This window comes from Lytechinus variegatus, chromosome 6, assembly GCF_018143015.1.
Source record: "Lytechinus variegatus isolate NC3 chromosome 6, Lvar_3.0, whole genome shotgun sequence".
Classification (NCBI taxonomy): Eukaryota; Metazoa; Echinodermata; class Echinoidea; order Temnopleuroida; family Toxopneustidae; genus Lytechinus; species Lytechinus variegatus.
Genome location: NC_054745.1, coordinates 23978477 through 23996733, shown reverse-complemented (window position 1 = coordinate 23996733; position 18257 = coordinate 23978477). Strand labels below are relative to the sequence as shown.

Sequence of the window (18257 nt, the reverse complement as noted above, 5' to 3'; positions counted from 1 at the left end):
AAGGAATGTTTTAGAAAACGTACGTGGAAACGTACTTGAAACTATTTGTATGGTTTTAGAGGTTGGTCTGATATAAGTAATTTTAGAGGATCTAAATATAAAATTATTTTATTGTTATTGCACTAAATGTAAATGGATTTTTTTCATCGTACTTATAGTGTGGGTTAATCAGGTTAACCGTGCGTTGTATTGAAGATATCTGATCACATGAAGACTTTTCGTTTCCATTTATATATTGAATAGACAGAAGTGAAGCTTGTTGACATTCCTCTAAATAATAGTCCAAAGTACATTAAAATATGAATACATGAACGCATATACTTGTACTTGAAATTATTTCTATGGTTTCGGAGGTTGGTGTCATTTAAAATTAGTAATTTTTGAGAATAAAAAAATGATATTGTTTAATTGTCATGACACTAACTATTAATGGATTTTTGTTCATACTTATACTCCGGGTAAATGAAGGCGACCTTACGTTGTATTGAACATATCTAATTTCATGAAGATTTTTCTTAATTTATATAACAAGGAATAACAAGAATAAAAAGCATTAAGGAATATTTTCGAAAACGTACTTGGAACTATTCCCGTGGTTTAGATGTTGGTATGATTAGAAAAAGGAAATTTTAAAGGATCCAAAAACGAAATTATTTTATTATCATTACACTAAATATAAATTGATTTTTTCATCGTACTTAGAGTGTGGTTAATTAAGGTAACCGTACGTTGTATTGAACATATCTAATTTTATGAAGGAATCATTATTCGGTGACATATTGATTAGTCAGAAATCAAGCTTATTGGCATTCCTCTAATTAATAGTGCAAACAACATTCAAATACAAATACATGAAGGTGTATACTTACAGGCTGTCAATTAAGATTAGGAAAAATAGAAAGAATAACAAGAATATTAAAACATGAAGGATTATTCTCGAAAACGTAGTTCGAAAGTACTTGGAACTATTTGTATGGTTTCAGATGTTGGTCTGATTTAAAATGATTAATTTTAGAGAATCGAAAAATATTTTGTTTTATTGTCATGAAACTAAATATCAATAGTTTTTTTTATTTATACTGTGGTTAATCAAGGTGACTGTACGTTGTGTTTAATATATCGGATTTAATGAAGGAATCTTTTTCGTTGATATATTTAATACATGTAGTCAGAAATCAAGCCTATAGACATTCGTCTAAAGTATAGTCGAAAATACACTTTAAAAACAATGCATTAAGATGTATACTTTAGGGCTGTCAAATAAGATAAGGAAACAGAGAAAGATTAACGACAATGTGAAAACATTAAGGAAACTTTGCAAAAACTTACTTGGATCTATTCGTGTTGTTTAGATGTGGGTATGATTAGAAATAGGAAATTTTAGAGGATCCAAAAACGAAATTATTTTATTGTCATTACACTAAATATAAACTGATTTTTTCATCGTACTTATAGCGTGTGTTAATCAAGATAACCGTACGTTGTATTTAAGATATCTGATTACATGCTTTGTTTTTTTTCCATTGATATATTGAATAGACAGAAGTGAAACTTATTGACATTCCTCTAAAGAATTATCCAAACAACATTAAAATACAAATACATGAAGGTGTATACTTACAGGCTGTCATATAAGATTAGGAAAAAGAGAAAGAATAACAAGAATATAAAAACATGAAGGATTATTCTCGAAAACGTACTTCGAAACGTACTTGGGACTATTTGTATGGTTTCAGATGTTGGTCTGATTTAAAATGATTAATTTTAGAGAATCGAAGAATGAAATTGTTTTACTGTCATTACACTAAATATTAATGGATTTTTTTATCATACTTATACTCCGGGTTAATGAAGGCGACCTTACGTTGTATTGAACATATCTAATATAATGAATATTTTTTTTTTTTCAAATGATATATTGAATAGACAGTAATGAAGCTTATTGACGTTCCTCTAAAGAATAGTCCAGACTACATTAAAATACAAATACTTGAATGCGTGTACTTACAGGCTGTCAATTAAGATAAGGAAAAAGAGGAATAACAAGAATAAAAAGCATTAAGGAATATTTTCGAAAACGTACTTGGAACTATTCGTGTGGTTTAGATGTGGGTATGATTAGAAATAGGAAATTTTAGAGGATCCAAAAACGAAATTATTTTATTGTCATTACACTAAATATAAATTGATTTTTTCATCGTACTTTTAGTGTGGGTTAATTAAGGTAACCGTACGTTGCATTGAATATATCTGATTTTATGAAGGAATCATTTTCGGTGATATATTGAATAGTCAGAAATCAAGCTTATTGGCATTCCTCTAATTAATTATCCAAACAACATTCAAATACAAATACATGAAGGTGTATACTTACAGGCTGTCAAATAAGATTAGGAAAAAGAGAAAGAATAACAAGAATATAAAAACATTAAGGATTATTCTCGAAAACGTACTTCGAAACGTACTTGGGACTATTTGTATGGTTTCAGATGTTGGTCTGATTTAAAATGATTAATTTTAGAGAATCGAAAAATAGATTTTTTGTTATTGTCATGAAACTAAATATCAATAGTTTTTTTTTTATTTATACTGTGGTTAATCAAGGTGACTGTACGTCGTGTTTAATATATCTGATTTAATGAAGGAATCTTTTTCGTTGATATATTGAATACATGTAGTCAGAAATCAAGCCTATTGACATTCGTCTAAAGTATAGTCCAAAATACGCTTTAAAAACAAATACATTAAGATGATTAGAAATGATTAGAAAAAGGAAATTTTAAAGGATCCAAAAACGAAATTATTTTATTGTCATTACCCTAAATATAAATTGATTTTTTCATCGTACTTATAGTGTGGGTTAATCAAGATTACCGTACGTTGTATTTAAGATATCTGATTACATGATTTGTTTTTTTCCATTGATATATTGAACTGACAGAAGTGAAACTTATTGACATTTCTCTAAAGAATTATCCAAACAACGTTCAAATACAAATATATGAAGGTGTATACTTACCGACTGTCAAATAAGATTAGGAAAAAGAGAAAGAATAACAAGAATATAAAAACATTAAGGATTATTCTCGAAAACGTACTTCGAAAGTACTTGGAACTATTTGTATGGTTTCAGAGGTTGGTCTGATTTAAAATGATTAATTTTAGAGAATCGAAAAATAGATTTTTTTTTTATTGTCATGAAACTAAATATCAATAGTTTTTTTTTATTTATACTGTGGTTAATCAAGGTGACTGTACGTTGTGTTTAATACATCTGATTAAATGAAGGAATCTTTTTCGTTGATATATTGAATACATGTAGTCAGAAATCAAGCCTATTGACATTCGTCTAAAGTATAGTCCAAAATACGCTTTAAAAACAAATACATTAAGATGATTAGAAATGATTAGAAATAGGAAATTTTAGAGGATCCAAAAACGAAATTATTTTATTGCCATTACAGTAAGCATAAATGGATTTGTTCATCGTACTTATAGTGTGGGTTAATCAAGATAACCGTACGTTGTATTTAACATATCTGATTACATGATTTGTTTTTTCCATTGATATATTGAATAGACAGAAGTGAAGCTTATTGACATTCCTCTAAAAAATAGTCCAAACAAAATTCAAATACAAATACTTGAATGCGTGTACTTACAGGCTGTCAATTAAGATAAGGAAAAAGAGGAATAACAAGAATAAAAAGCATTAAGGAATATTTTCGAAAACGTACTTGGAACTATTCGTGTGGTTTAGATGTGGGTATGATTAGAAATAGGAAATTTTAGAGGATCCAAAAACGAAATTATTTTATTGTCATTACACTAAATATAAATTGATTTTTTCATCGTACTTTTAGTGTGGGTTAATTAAGGTAACCGTACGTTGCATTGAATATATCTGATTTTATGAAGGAATCATTTTCGGTGATATATTGAATAGTCAGAAATCAAGCTTATTGGCATTCCTCTAATTAATAGTTCAAACAACATTAAAATACAAATACATGAAGGTGTATACTTACGATCTGTCAAATAAGATTAGGAAAAATAGAAAGAATAACAGGAATATAAAAACATTAAGGATTATTCTCGAAAACGTACTTCGAAACGTACTTGGGACTATTTGTATGGTTTCAGATGTTGGTCTGATTTAAAATGATTAATTTTAGAGAATCGAAAAATAGATTTTTTTGTTATTGTCATGAAACTAAATATCAATAGTTTTTTTTTATTTATACTGTGGTTAATCAAGGTGACTGTACGTTGTGTTTAATATATCTGATTTAATGAAGGAATCTTTTTCGTTGATATATTGAATACATGTAGTCAGAAATCAAGCCTATTGACATTCGTCTAAAGTATAGTCCAAAATACGCTTTAAAAACAAATACATGAAGATGATTAGAAATAGGAAATTTTAGAGGATCCAAAAACGAAATTATTTTATTGCCATTACAGTAAGCATAAATGGATTTGTTCATCGTACTTATAGTGTGGATTAATCAAGATAACCGTACGTTGTATTTAACATATCTGATTACATGATTTGTTTTTTCCATTGATATATTGAATAGACAGAAGTGAAGCTTATTGACATTCCTCTAAAAAATAGTCCAAACAAAATTCAAATACAAATATATGAAGGTGTATACTTACCGACTGTCAAATAAGATTAGGAAAAAGAGAAAGAATAACAAGAATATAAAAACATGAAGGATTATTCTCGAAAACGTACTTCGAAACGTACTTGGGACTATTTGTATGGTTTCAGATGTTGGTCTGATTTAAAATGATTAATTTTAGAGAATCGAAAAATATTTTTTTTATTGTCATGAAACTAAATATCAATAGTTTTTTTTTATTTATACTGTGGTTAATCAAGGTGACTGTACGTTGTGTTTAATATATCTGATTTAATGAAGGAATCTTTTTCGTTGATATATTGAATACATGTAGTCAGAAATCAAGCCTATAGACATTCGTCTAAAGTATAGTCCAAAATACGCTCTAAAAACAAATACATTAAGATGATTAGAAATGATTAGAAATAGGAAATTTTAGAGGATCCAAAAACGAAATTATTTTATTGTCATTACACTAAATATAAATTGATTTTTTCATCGTACTTTTAGTGTGGGTTAATTAAGGTAACCGTACGTTGCATTGAATATATCTGATTTTATGAAGGAATCATTTTCGGTGATATATTGAATAGTCAGAAATCAAGCTTATTGGCATTCCTCTAATTAATAATCCAAACAACATTAAAATACAAATACATGAAGGTGTATACTTACGATCTGTCAAATAAGATTAGGAAAAAAAGAAAGAATAACAGCAATATAAAAACATTAAGGAATATTCTCGAAAACGTACTTCGAAACGTACTTGGGACTATTTGTATGGTTTCAGATGTTGGTCTGATTTAAAATGATTAATTTTAGAGAATCGAAAAATAGATTCTTTTGTTATTGTCATGAAACTAAATATCAATAGTTTTTTTTTTATTTATACTGTGGTTAATCAAGGTGACTGTACGTTGTGTTTAATATATCGGATTTAATGAAGGAATCTTTTTCGTTGATATCTTTAATACATGTAATCAGAAATCAAGCCTATAGACATTCGTCTAAAGTATAGTCCAAAATACGATTTAAAAACAAATACATTTAGATGATTAGAAATGATTAGAAATAGGAAATTTTAGAGGATCCAAAAACGAAATTACTTTATTGCCATTACAGTAAGCATAAATGGATTTGTTCATCGTACTTATAGTGTGGATTAATCAAGATAACCGTACGTTGTATTTAACATATCTGATTACATGATTTGTTTTTTCCATTGATATATTGAATAGACAGAAGTGAAGCTTATTGACATTCCTCTAAAAAATAGTCCAAACAAAATTCAAATACAAATACATGAAGGTGTATACTTACGATCTGTCATATAAGATAAGGAAAAAGCGAAAGAATAACAAGAATATAAAAAATGAAGGATTATTCTCGAAAACGTACTTTGAAACGTACTTGGAACTATTTGTATGGTTTCAGATGTTGGTCTGATATAAAATGATTAATTTTAGAGAATCGAAAAATATTTTTTTTTTGTTATTGTCATGAAACTAAATATCAATAGTTTTTTTAATTTATACTGTGGTTAATCAAGGTGACTGTACGTTGTGTTTAATATATCGGATTTAATGAAGGAATCTTTTTCGTTGATATATTGAATACATGTAGTCAGAAATCAAGCCTATTGACATTCGTCTAAAGTATAGTCCAAAATACGCTTTAAAACAAATACATGAAGATGATTAGAAATAGGAAATTTTAGAGGATCCAAAAACGAAATTATTTTATTGCCATTACAGTAAGCATAAATGGATTTGTTCATCGTACTTATAGTGTGGGTTAATCAAGATAACCGTACGTTGTATTTAACATATCTGATTACATGATTTGTTTTTTCCATTGATATATTGAATAGACAGAAGTGAAGCTTATTGACATTCCTCTAAAAAATAGTCCAAACAAAATTCAAATACAAATACATGAAGGTGTATACTTACGATCTGTCAAATAAGATTAGGAAAAAAAGAAAGAATAACAGCAATATAAAAACATTAAGGAATATTCTCGAAAACGTACTTCGAAACGTACTTGGGACTATTTGTATGGTTTCAGATGTTGGTCTGATTTAAAATGATTAATTTTAGAGAATCGAAAATTTTTTATTTGCTATTGTCATGAAACTAAATATCAATAGTTTTTTTAAATTATACTGTGGTTAATCAAGGTGACTACGTTGTGTTTAATATATCTGATTTAATGAAGGAATCTTTTTCGTTGATATATTGAATACATGTAGTCAGAAATAAAGCCTATAGACATTCGTCTAAAGTATAGTCCAAAATACACTTTAAAAACAATACATTAAGATGTATACTTTAGGGCTGTCAAATAAGATAAGGAAACAGAGAAAGATCAACGACAATGTGAACACATTAAGGAAACTTTGCAAAAACCTACTTGGATCTATTCGTGTTGTTTAGATGTGGGTATGATTAGAAATAGGAAATTTTAGAGGATCCAAAAACGAAATTATTTTATTGTCATTACACTAAACATTAATGAATTTTTTGATCATACTTATACTCCAGGTCAATGAAGGCGACCTTACGTTGTATTGAACATATCTAATATAATGAATATTTTTTTTTCAAATGATATATTGAATAGACAGTAATGGAGCTTATTGACGTTCCTCTAAATAATAGTCGAGACTACATTAAAATACAAATACTTGAATGCGTGTACTTACAGGCTGTCAATTATTAAAGATAAGGAAAAAGAGGAATAACAATAATAAAAAGCATTAAGGAATATTTTCGAAAACGTAGAGAATCGAAAAATATATTTTTTTTATTGTTATGAAACTAAATATCAATAGTTTTTTTAAATTTATACTGTGGTTAATCAAGGTGACTGCACGTTGTGTTTAATATATCGGATTTAATGAAGGAATCTTTTTCGTTGATATATTGAATACATGTAGTCAGAAATCAAGCATATAGACATTCGTATAAAGTATAGTCCAAAATACACTTTAAAAAAAATACATTATGATGTATACTTTAGGGCTGTCAAATAAGATAAGGAAAAAGAGAAAGATTAACGACAATGTGAAAACATTAAGGAAACTTTGCAAAAACCTACTTGGATCTATTCGTGTGGCTTAGATGTGGGTATGATTAGAAATAGGAAATTTTAGAGGATCCAAAAACGAAATTATTTTCTTGTCATTGCACTAAACATAAATGATTTTTTTTCATCGTACTTTTAGTGTGGGTTAATTAAGGTAACCGTACGTTGCATTGAATATATCTGATTTTATGAAGGAATCATTTTCGGTGATATATTGAATAGTCAGAAATCAAGCTTATTGGCATTCCTCTAATTAATAGTCCAAACAACATTCAAATACAAATACATGATAGTGTATAGTTACTGGCTGTCCAATAACATAAGGAAAAAGAGAAAGAATAACAAGAATATAAGAACATTAAGGATTATTCTCGAAAACGTAATTCGAAACGTACTTGGGACTATTTGTATGGTTTCAGATGTTGGTCTGATTTAAAATGATTAATTTTAGAGAATCGAAAAATATTTTTTTTATTGTCATGAAACACTAAATATCAATATTTTTTTTTTATTTATACTGTGGTTAATCAAGGTGACTGTACGTCGTGTTTAATATATCTGATTTAATGAAGGAATCTTTTTCGTTGATATATTGAATACATGTAGTCAGAAATCAAGCCTATTGACATTCGTCTAAAGTATAGTCCAAAATACGCTTTAAAAACAAATACATTAAGATGATTAGAAATGATTAGAAAAAGGAAATTTTAAAGGATCCAAAAACGAAATTATTTTATTGTCATTACCCTAAATATAAATTGATTTTTTCATCGTACTTATAGTGTGGGTTAATCAAGATTACCGTACGTTGTATTTAAGATATCTGATTACATGATTTGTTTTTTTCCATTGATATATTGAACTGACAGAAGTGAAACTTATTGACATTTCTCTAAAGAATTATCCAAACAACGTTCAAATACAAATATATGAAGGTGTATACTTACCGACTGTCAAATAAGATTAGGAAAAAGAGAAAGAATAACAAGAATATAAAAAATGAAGGATTATTCTCGAAAACGTACTTCGAAACGTACTTGGGACTATTTCTATGGTTTCAGATGTTGGTCTGATTTAAAATGAATAATTTTAGAGAATCGAAAAATAGATTTTTTTGTTATTGTCATGAAACTAAATATTAATATTTTTTTTTATTTATACTGTGGTTAATCAAGGTGACTGTACGTTGTGTTTAATATATTTTATATTTATTATTATAAATATCTTATTTGACAGTCGGTAAGTATACACCTTCATATATTTGTATTTGAACGTTGTTTGGATAATTCTTTAGAGGAATGTCAATAAGTGTATAGTTACTGGCTGTCCAATAACATAGGAAAAAGAGAAAGAATAGCAAGAATAAAAAGCATTAAAGAATATTTTCGAAAACGTACTTGGAACTATTAGTATGGTTTTAGACGTTGGTCTGATATAAGTAATTTTTGAGGATCTAAATATAAAATTATTTCATTATTATTACACTAAATATCAATGGATAGACAGAAGACAGAAGTGAAGCTTATTGACATTTCTCTAAAAAATAGTCCAAACAACATTCAAATTCAAATACATGAACGTGTATACTTACGAGCTGTCAAATAAGATAGCAGAAAAGAGAAAGAATGACAAGAAAAAAATGAAATATTTACGAAAACGTCCTTAGAAACGTACTTGAAACTATTTCGATGGTTTTATAGGTTGGTCTGATTTAACCCTATCTAGACCGGGGTATTTTGGGAGTTCATATGGCCGGGGGGGGGGGGCCTCACAGGCACCCCCCCCCCCTTAGATCTCGGCCGTTGACCACGCGATCGCGCCGAAAATTGGCATGCTGGTTGACTGGGACATAATCTCCAAGATTGTATAGTAATTTTTTTTGTGCAAATCGCTATTAAGTGATTATGCTAATTTATGAGTAATTAGTATGCGAAATCATACTTTTTCCTTTAACTCCCTACATAAAGTTACAAATGTACTAATTTTTGGTATTGAAACTCTTTGTGGTGTTCTTTGCAAGTGTACATGAAAAAAATTGCGATATCAAATCATTTTCTTATGTATTTTATTGTTTTTTGCAATTTCTTATGTATTTCTTTGTTTTTTGACCTTTTGATTTTCATTGTTTTTTCAATGAAATTTGTTGGGGACTTTTCTGTGATCATGAAAAGCATAAAGTAAATACATTGAGAGCAGCAAAACTAAAAATTATCATACATTTATCAATTTTGGTTGAAAACACAATTTGCTTTGACTTTGTACACGAAATCACGTTTTTGAGCAATTTTCGGTCTGACATGCACTTACGTAATGTTGCGTAATTTCGGAACCACATACCCGGAGGACGCAAAGTTGGTCTCAAATGTTGCGCAAGACTTAAAAGTAAAAATTCAGCGAGTGGCGCGGTCAAAAAATTTTGCGCGGCGAAAATATTGCGCGATTTGTTGATGGGGGGGGGGGCCTCCGAGGCCCTCCCCCCCGCGTAGATAGGGTAAAAATAAGTAATTTAAAAAAATAAAAAAATTACATTGTTTTATTGTCAGTACACTAAATATCAATGGATTTTGTTTGTACTTATATATACTCCGGGTCAATCAAGGTGACCTTAAGTTGTATTGAACATATATAATTTAATGAAGATTTTTTCCATTTATATATCAAATAGGCAGAAATAAAGCTTAATGACTTTCCTCTAAATAATAGTCCAAAGTACATTAAAATATGAATACATGAACGTGTATACTTGTACTTGAAACTATTTGTATGGATTCGAAGTTGGTGTCATTTAAAATAAGTAATTTTAGAGAATAAAAAACGATATTGTTTGATTTTCATGACACTAAATATTAATGGACTTATACTCCGAGTTAATGAAGGCGACCTTACGTTGTATTGAACATATCTAATTTCATGAAGATCTTTTTAATTTATATATTAAATAGACAGGAATAAAGCTTTATATAGACATTCCTCTAAGGAAGAGTCCAAACTATATTAGAATATCATTGCATTTGGTTGTATACTCACATGCTGTAAAATTGAGATAAGGAAAAAGAGAAAGAATAACAAGACTTTCCTCTAATAGTCCAAGGTATATTCAAATATGAATACATGAACGTCTATACTTACGCACTGTCAAATCAGATAAGGAAAAAAGAAATAACGGCAATATAAAAACATTAAAGAATATTCTCGAAAACGTACTTCGAAACGTACTTGGAACGATTTGGATGGTTTTAGAGGTTGGTCTGATTTAAAATAAAGAATTTTAGAAAATCAAAAAATGAAATTGTTTTACTGTCAGTACACTAAATATAAATGGATTTTTTTATCATACTTATACTCCGGGTTAATGAAGGCGACCTTACGTTGTATTGAACATATCTAATATAATGTTTTTTTTTTCAAATGATATATTGAATAGACAGTAATGAAGCTTATTGACGTTCCTCTAAAGAATAGTCCAGACTACATTAAAATACAAATACTTGAATGCGTGTACTTACAGGCTGTCAATTAAGATAAGGAAAAAGAGGAATAACAAGAATAAAAAGCATTAAGGAATATTTTCGAAAACGTACTTGGAACTATTCGTGTGGTTTAGATGTGGGTATGATTAGAAATAGGAAATTTTAGAGGATCCAAAAACGAAATTATTTTATTGTCATTACACTAAATATAAATTGATTTTTTCATCGTACTTTTAGTGTGGGTTAATCAATTTAACCGTACGTTGCATTGAATATATCTGATTTTATGAAGGAATCATTTTCGGTGATATATTGAATAGTCAGAAATCAAGCTTATTGGCATTCCTCTAATTAATAGTCCAAACAACATTAAAATACAAATACATGAAGGTGTATACTTACGATCTGTCAAATAAGATTAGGAAAAAAAGAAAGAATAACAGCAATATAAAAACATTAAGGAATATTTTCGAAAACGTACTTCGAAACGTACTTGGGACTATTTGTATGGTTTCAGATGTTGGTCTGATTTAAAATGATTAATTTTAGAGAATCGAAAAATATTTTGTTTTATTGTCATGAAACTAAATATCAATAGTTTTTTTTATTTATACTGTGGTTAATCAAGGTGACTGTACGTTGTGTTTAATATATCGGATTTAATGAAGGAATCTTTTTCGTTGATATATTTAATACATGTAGTCAGAAATCAAGCCTATAGACATTCGTCTAAAGTATAGTCCAAAATACACTTTAAAAACAATACATTAAGATGTATACTTTAGGGCTGTCAAATAAGATAAGGAAACAGAGAAAGATTAACGACAATGTGAAAACATTAAGGAAACTTTGCAAAAACTTACTTGGATCTATTCGTGTTGTTTAGATGTGGGTATGATTAGAAATAGGAAATTTTAGAGGATCCAAAAACGAAATTATTTTATTGTCATTACACTAAATATAAACTGATTTTTTCATCGTACTTATAGCGTGTGTTAATCAAGATAACCGTACGTTGTATTTAAGATATCTGATTACATGCTTTGTTTTTTTTCCATTGATATATTGAATAGACAGAAGTGAAACTTATTGACATTCCTCTAAAGAATTATCCAAACAACATTAAAATACAAATAAATGAAGGTGTATACTTACAGGCTGTCATATAAGATTAGGAAAAAGAGAAAGAATAACAAGAATATAAAAACATTAAGGATTATTCTCGAAAACGTACTTCGAAACGTACTTGGGACTATTTGTATGGTTTCAGAGGTTGGTCTGATTTAAAATGATTAATTTTAGAGAATCGAAAAATATTTTGTTTTATTGTCATGAAACTAAATATCAATAGTTTTTTTATTTATACTGTGGTTAATCAAGGTGACTGTACGTTGTGTTTAATATATCGGATTTAATGAAGGAATCTTTTTCGTTGATATATTTAATACATGTAGTCAGAAATCAAGCCTATAGACATTCGTCTAAAGTATAGTCCAAAATACACTTTAAAAACAATACATTAAGATGTATACTTTAGGGCTGTCAAATAAGATAAGGAAACAGAGAAAGATTAACGACAATGTGAAAACATTAAGGAAACTTTGCAAAAACTTACTTGGATCTATTCGTGTTGTTTAGATGTGGGTATGATTAGAAATAGGAAATTTTAGAGGATCCAAAAACGAAATTATTTTATTGTCATTACACTAAATATAAACTAATTTTTTTCATCGTACTTATAGCGTGTGTTAATCAAGATAACCGTACGTTGTATTTAAGATATCTGATTACATGCTTTGTTTTTTTTCCATTGATATATTGAATAGACAGAAGTGAAACTTATTGACATTCCTCTAAAGAATTATCCAAACAACATTAAAATACAAATAAATGAAGGTGTATACTTACAGGCTGTCATATAAGATTAGGAAAAAGAGAAAGAATAACAAGAATATAAAAACATTAAGGATTATTCTCGAAAACGTACTTCGAAACGTACTTGGGACTATTTGTATGGTTTCAGAGGTTGGTCTGATTTAAAATGATTAATTTTAGAGAATCGAAAAATATTTTGTTTTATTGTCATGAAACTAAATATCAATAGTTTTTTTATTTATACTGTGGTTAATCAAGGTGACTGTACGTTGTGTTTAATATATCGGATTTAATGAAGGAATCTTTTTCGTTGATATATTTAATACATGTAGTCAGAAATCAAGCCTATAGACATTCGTCTAAAGTATAGTCCAAAATACACTTTAAAAACAATACATTAAGATGTATACTTTAGGGCTGTCAAATAAGATAAGGAAACAGAGAAAGATTAACGACAATGTGAAAACATTAAGGAAACTTTGCAAAAACTTACTTGGATCTATTCGTGTTGTTTAGATGTGGGTATGATTAGAAATAGGAAATTTTAGAGGATCCAAAAACGAAATTATTTTATTGTCATTACACTAAACATAAATGAATTTTTTCATCTTACTTTTAGTGTGGGTTAATTAAGGTAACCGTACGTTGCATTGAATATATCTGATTTTATGAAGGAATCATTTTCGGTGATATATTGAATAGTCAGAAATCAAGCTTATTGGCATTCCTCTAATTAATTATCCAAACAACATTAAAATACAAATACATGAAGGTGTATACTTACGATCTGTCAAATAAGATTAGGAAAAAAAGAAAGAATAACAGCAATATAAAAACATTAAGGAATATTTTCGAAAACGTACTTCGAAACGTACTTGGGACTATTTGTATGGTTTCAGATGTTGGTCTGATTTAAAATGATTAATTTTAGAGAATCGAAAAATAGATTTTTTTTTGTTATTGTCATGAAACTAAATATCAATATTTTTTTATTTATACTGTGGTTAATCAAGGTGACTGTACGTTGTGTTTAATACATCTGATTAAATGAAGGAATCTTTTTCGTTGATATATTGAATACATGTAGTCAGAAATCAAGCCTATTGACATTCGTCTAAAGTATAGTCCAAAATACGCTCTAAAAACAAATACATTAAGATGATTAGAAATGATTAGAAAAAGGAAATTTAAAGGATCCAAAAACGAAATTATTTTATTGTCATTACACTAAATATAAATTGATTTTTTCATCGTACTTATAGTCTGGGTTAATCAAGATAACCGTACGTTGTATTTAAGATATCTGATTACATGATTTGTTTTTTTTTTTCCATTGATATATTGAATTGACAGAAGTGAAACTTATTGACATTCCTCTAAAGAATTATCCAAACAACGTTCAAATACAAATATATGAAGGTGTATACTTACCGACTGTCAAATAAGATTAGGAAAAAGAGGAAGAATAACAAGAATTTAAAAACATGAAGGATTATTCTCGAAAACGTACTTCGAAACGTACTTGGGACTATTTGTATGGTTTCAGATGTTGGTCTGATTTAAAATGATTAATTTTAGAGAATCGAAAAATATTTTGTTTTATTGTCATGAAACTAAATATCAATAGTTTTTTTATTTATACTGTGGTTAATCAAGGTGACTGTACGTTGTGTTTAATATATCGGATTTAATGAAGGAATCTTTTTCGTTGATATATTTAATACATGTAGTCAGAAATCAAGCCTATAGACATTCGTCTAAAGTATAGTCCAAAATACACTTTAAAAACAATACATTAAGATGTATACTTTAGGGCTGTCAAATAAGATAAGGAAACAGAGAAAGATTAACGACAATGTGAAAACATTAAGGAAACTTTGCAAAAACTTACTTGGATCTATTCGTGTTGTTTAGATGTGGGTATGATTTGAAATAGGAAATTTTAGAGGATCCAAAAACGAAATTATTTTATTGTCATTACACTAAACATAAATGAATTTTTTCATCTTACTTTTAGTGTGGGTTAATTAAGGTAACCGTACGTTGCATTGAATATATCTGATTTTATGAAGGAATCATTTTCGGTGATATATTGAATAGTCAGAAATCAAGCTTATTGGCATTCCTCTAATTAATTATCCAAACAACATTCAAATACAAATACATGAAGGTGTATACTTACGATCTGTCAAATAAGATTAGGAAAAAAAGAAAGAATAACAGCAATATAAAAACATTAAGGAATATTTTCGAAAACGTACTTCGAAACGTACTTGGGACTATTTGTATGGTTTCAGAGGTTGGTCTGATTTAAAATGATGAATTTTAGAGAATCGAAAAAAAAACTTGATATCACACAAAATATCGATATATATATTTTTATGTATACAGTGGTTAATCAAGGTGACTGTTCGTTGTGTTTAATACATCTGATTAAATGAAGGAATCTTTTTCGTTCATATATTGAATACATGTAGTCAGAAATCAAGCCTATAGACATTCCTCTAAAGTATAGTCCAAAATACACTTTAAAAACAAATACATTAAGATGATAAGAAATGATTAGAAATAGGAAATTTTAGAGGATCCAAAAACGAAATTATTTTATTGCCATTACACTAAATATAAATGGATTCAGAAATCAAGCCTATAGACATTCCTCTAAAGTATAGTCCAAAATACACTTTAAAACAAATACATTAAGATGATAAGAAATGATTAGAAATAGGAAATTTTAGAGGATCCAAAAACGAAATTATTTTATTGCCATTACACTAAATATAAATGGATTTTTTTCATCGTACTTATAGTGTGGGTTAATCAAGATAACCGTACGTTGTTTTTAACATATCTGATTACATAAATATTTGTTTTCTATTGATATATTGAATAGACAGAGGTGAAACTTATTGACATTCCTCTAAAGAATAGTCCAAACAACATTCAAATACAAATACATGAAGGTGTATACTTACGACCTGTCAAACAAGATTAGGAAAAAGAGAAAGAATAACAAAAATATATAAAAACATGAAGGATTATTCTCGAAAACGTACTTCGAAACGTACTTGGGACTATTAGTATGGTTTCAGATGTTGGTCTGATTTAAAATTTATTATACCGTGGTTAATCAAGGTGACTGTACGTTGTGTTTAATATATCTGATTTAAAAAAGAATCTTTTTCGTTCATATACTGAATACATGTAGTCAGAAATCAAACCTATAGACATTCCTCTAAAGTATAGTAAAAAATACACTTTAAAAACAAATACATTAAGATGATAAGAAATGATTAGAAATAGGAAATTTTAGAGGATCCAAAAACGAAATTATTTTATTGCCATTACACTAAATATAAATGGATTTTTTTCATCGTACTTATAGTGTGGGTTACCCAAGATAACCGTACGTTGTTTTTAACATATCTGATTACATAAATATTTGTTTTCCATTGATATATTGAATAGACAGAGGTGAAACTTATTGACATTCCTCTAAAGAATTATCCAAACAACATTCAAATACAAATACATGAAGGTGTATACTTACGATCTGTCAAATAAGATTAGGAAAAAAAGAAAGAATAACAGCAATATAAAAACATTAAGGAATATTCTCGAAAACGTACTTCGAAACGTACTTGGGACTATTTGTATGGTTTCAGAGGTTGGTCTGATTTAAAATGATTAATTTTAGAGAATCGAAAAAAAAAACTTGTCATCACACAAAATATCGATATATATATTTTTATTTATACAGTGGTTAATCAAGGTGACTGTTCGTTGTGTTTAATACATCTGATTAAATGAAGGAATCTTTTTCGTTCATATATTGAATACATGTAGTCAGAAATAAAGCCTATAGACATTCGTCTAAAGTATAGTCCAAAAAAACTTTAAAGACTAATACATTAAGATGTATACTTCAGGGCTGTCAAATAAGATAAGGAAACAGAGAAAGATTAACGACAATGTGAAAACATTAAGGAAACTTTGCAAAAAATTGCTTGGATCTATTCTTGTGGTTTAGATGTGGGTATGATTAGAAATAGGAAATTTTAGAGGATCCAAATACGAAATTATTTTATTGTCATTACACTAAATATAAAGGAATTTTTTATCGTACTTATAGTGTGGGCTAATCAAGGTAACCGTACGTTCCATTGAATATATCTGATTTCATGAAGGAATCATTTTTCGGTGACATATTGAATGGTCAGAAATCAAGCTTATTGGCATTTCTCTAAAGAATAGTCAAAACAACATTCAAATACAAATACATGAAGGTGTATACTTACAAGCTGTAAAATAAGATTAGGAAAAAGAGAAAAAATAACAAGAATATAAAAACATGAAGGATTTTTTCTCGGAAACGTACTTCGAAACGTACTCGAAAGTATTTGTATGGTTTCAAAGGTTGGTCTGATTTAAAATGATTAATTTTAAAGAATCGAAAAATATATATATATTTTATTGTCATGAAACTAAATATCAATAGTTTTTTTTTTTTAAATACCGTGCTTAATCAAGGTGACTGTACGTTGTGTTTAATATATCGGATTTAATGAAGGAATCTTTTTCGTTGATATATTTAATACATGTCGTCAGAAATCAAGCCTATAGACATTCGTCTAAAGTATAGTCCAAAATACACTTTAAAAACAATACATTAACATGTATACTTTAGGGCTGTCAAATAAGATAAGGAAACAGAGAAAGATTAACGACAATGTGAAAACATTAAGGAAACTTTGCAAAAACTTACTTGGATCTATTCGTGTTGTTTAGATGTGGGTATGATTAGAAATAGGAAATTTTAGAGGATCCAAAAACGAAATTATTTTATTGTCATTACACTAAATATAAATTGATTTTTTCATCGTACTTTTAGTGTGGGTTAATTAAGGTAACCGTACGTTGCATTGAATATATCTGATTTTATGAAGGAATCATTTTCGGTGATATATTGAATAGTCAGAAATCAAGCTTATTGGCATTCCTCTAATTAATAGTTCAAACAACATTAAAATACAAATACATGAAGGTGTATAGTTACTGGCTGTCCAATAACATAAGGAAAAAGAGAAAGAATAACAAGAATATAAAAACATTAAGGAATATTTTCGAAAACGTACTTCGAAACGTACTTGGGACTATTTGTATGGTTTCAGAGGTTGGTCTGATTTAAAATGATGAA

At 28.2% G+C, this 18257-nt stretch overlaps 1 protein-coding gene across 1 annotated transcript in view; it reads right to left on the bottom strand.

The window, feature by feature from the left end:
- The window catches only part of LOC121417645, a 56585-nt gene that overhangs the window by 21563 nt on the left and 16765 nt on the right, over positions 1 to 18257 (bottom strand). Inside the window, exons 14-37 of the mRNA XM_041611383.1 lie at positions 17359 to 17361; positions 16611 to 16613; positions 16036 to 16038; positions 15243 to 15245; positions 14492 to 14494; positions 13845 to 13847; positions 13094 to 13096; positions 12341 to 12343; positions 11588 to 11590; positions 11222 to 11224; positions 10743 to 10745; positions 9307 to 9309; positions 8663 to 8665; positions 6581 to 6583; positions 5949 to 5951; positions 5304 to 5306; positions 4663 to 4665; positions 4029 to 4031; positions 3663 to 3665; positions 3020 to 3022; positions 2375 to 2377; positions 2009 to 2011; positions 1622 to 1624; positions 870 to 872 (exon numbers count right to left, since the gene is read on the bottom strand). Coding sequence (XP_041467317.1) covers positions 870 to 872; positions 1622 to 1624; positions 2009 to 2011; positions 2375 to 2377; positions 3020 to 3022; positions 3663 to 3665; positions 4029 to 4031; positions 4663 to 4665; positions 5304 to 5306; positions 5949 to 5951; positions 6581 to 6583; positions 8663 to 8665; positions 9307 to 9309; positions 10743 to 10745; positions 11222 to 11224; positions 11588 to 11590; positions 12341 to 12343; positions 13094 to 13096; positions 13845 to 13847; positions 14492 to 14494; positions 15243 to 15245; positions 16036 to 16038; positions 16611 to 16613; positions 17359 to 17361 — 72 coding nt within the window. The remainder of the gene's footprint in view (positions 1 to 869; positions 873 to 1621; positions 1625 to 2008; positions 2012 to 2374; positions 2378 to 3019; positions 3023 to 3662; positions 3666 to 4028; positions 4032 to 4662; positions 4666 to 5303; positions 5307 to 5948; positions 5952 to 6580; positions 6584 to 8662; positions 8666 to 9306; positions 9310 to 10742; positions 10746 to 11221; positions 11225 to 11587; positions 11591 to 12340; positions 12344 to 13093; positions 13097 to 13844; positions 13848 to 14491; positions 14495 to 15242; positions 15246 to 16035; positions 16039 to 16610; positions 16614 to 17358; positions 17362 to 18257) is intronic.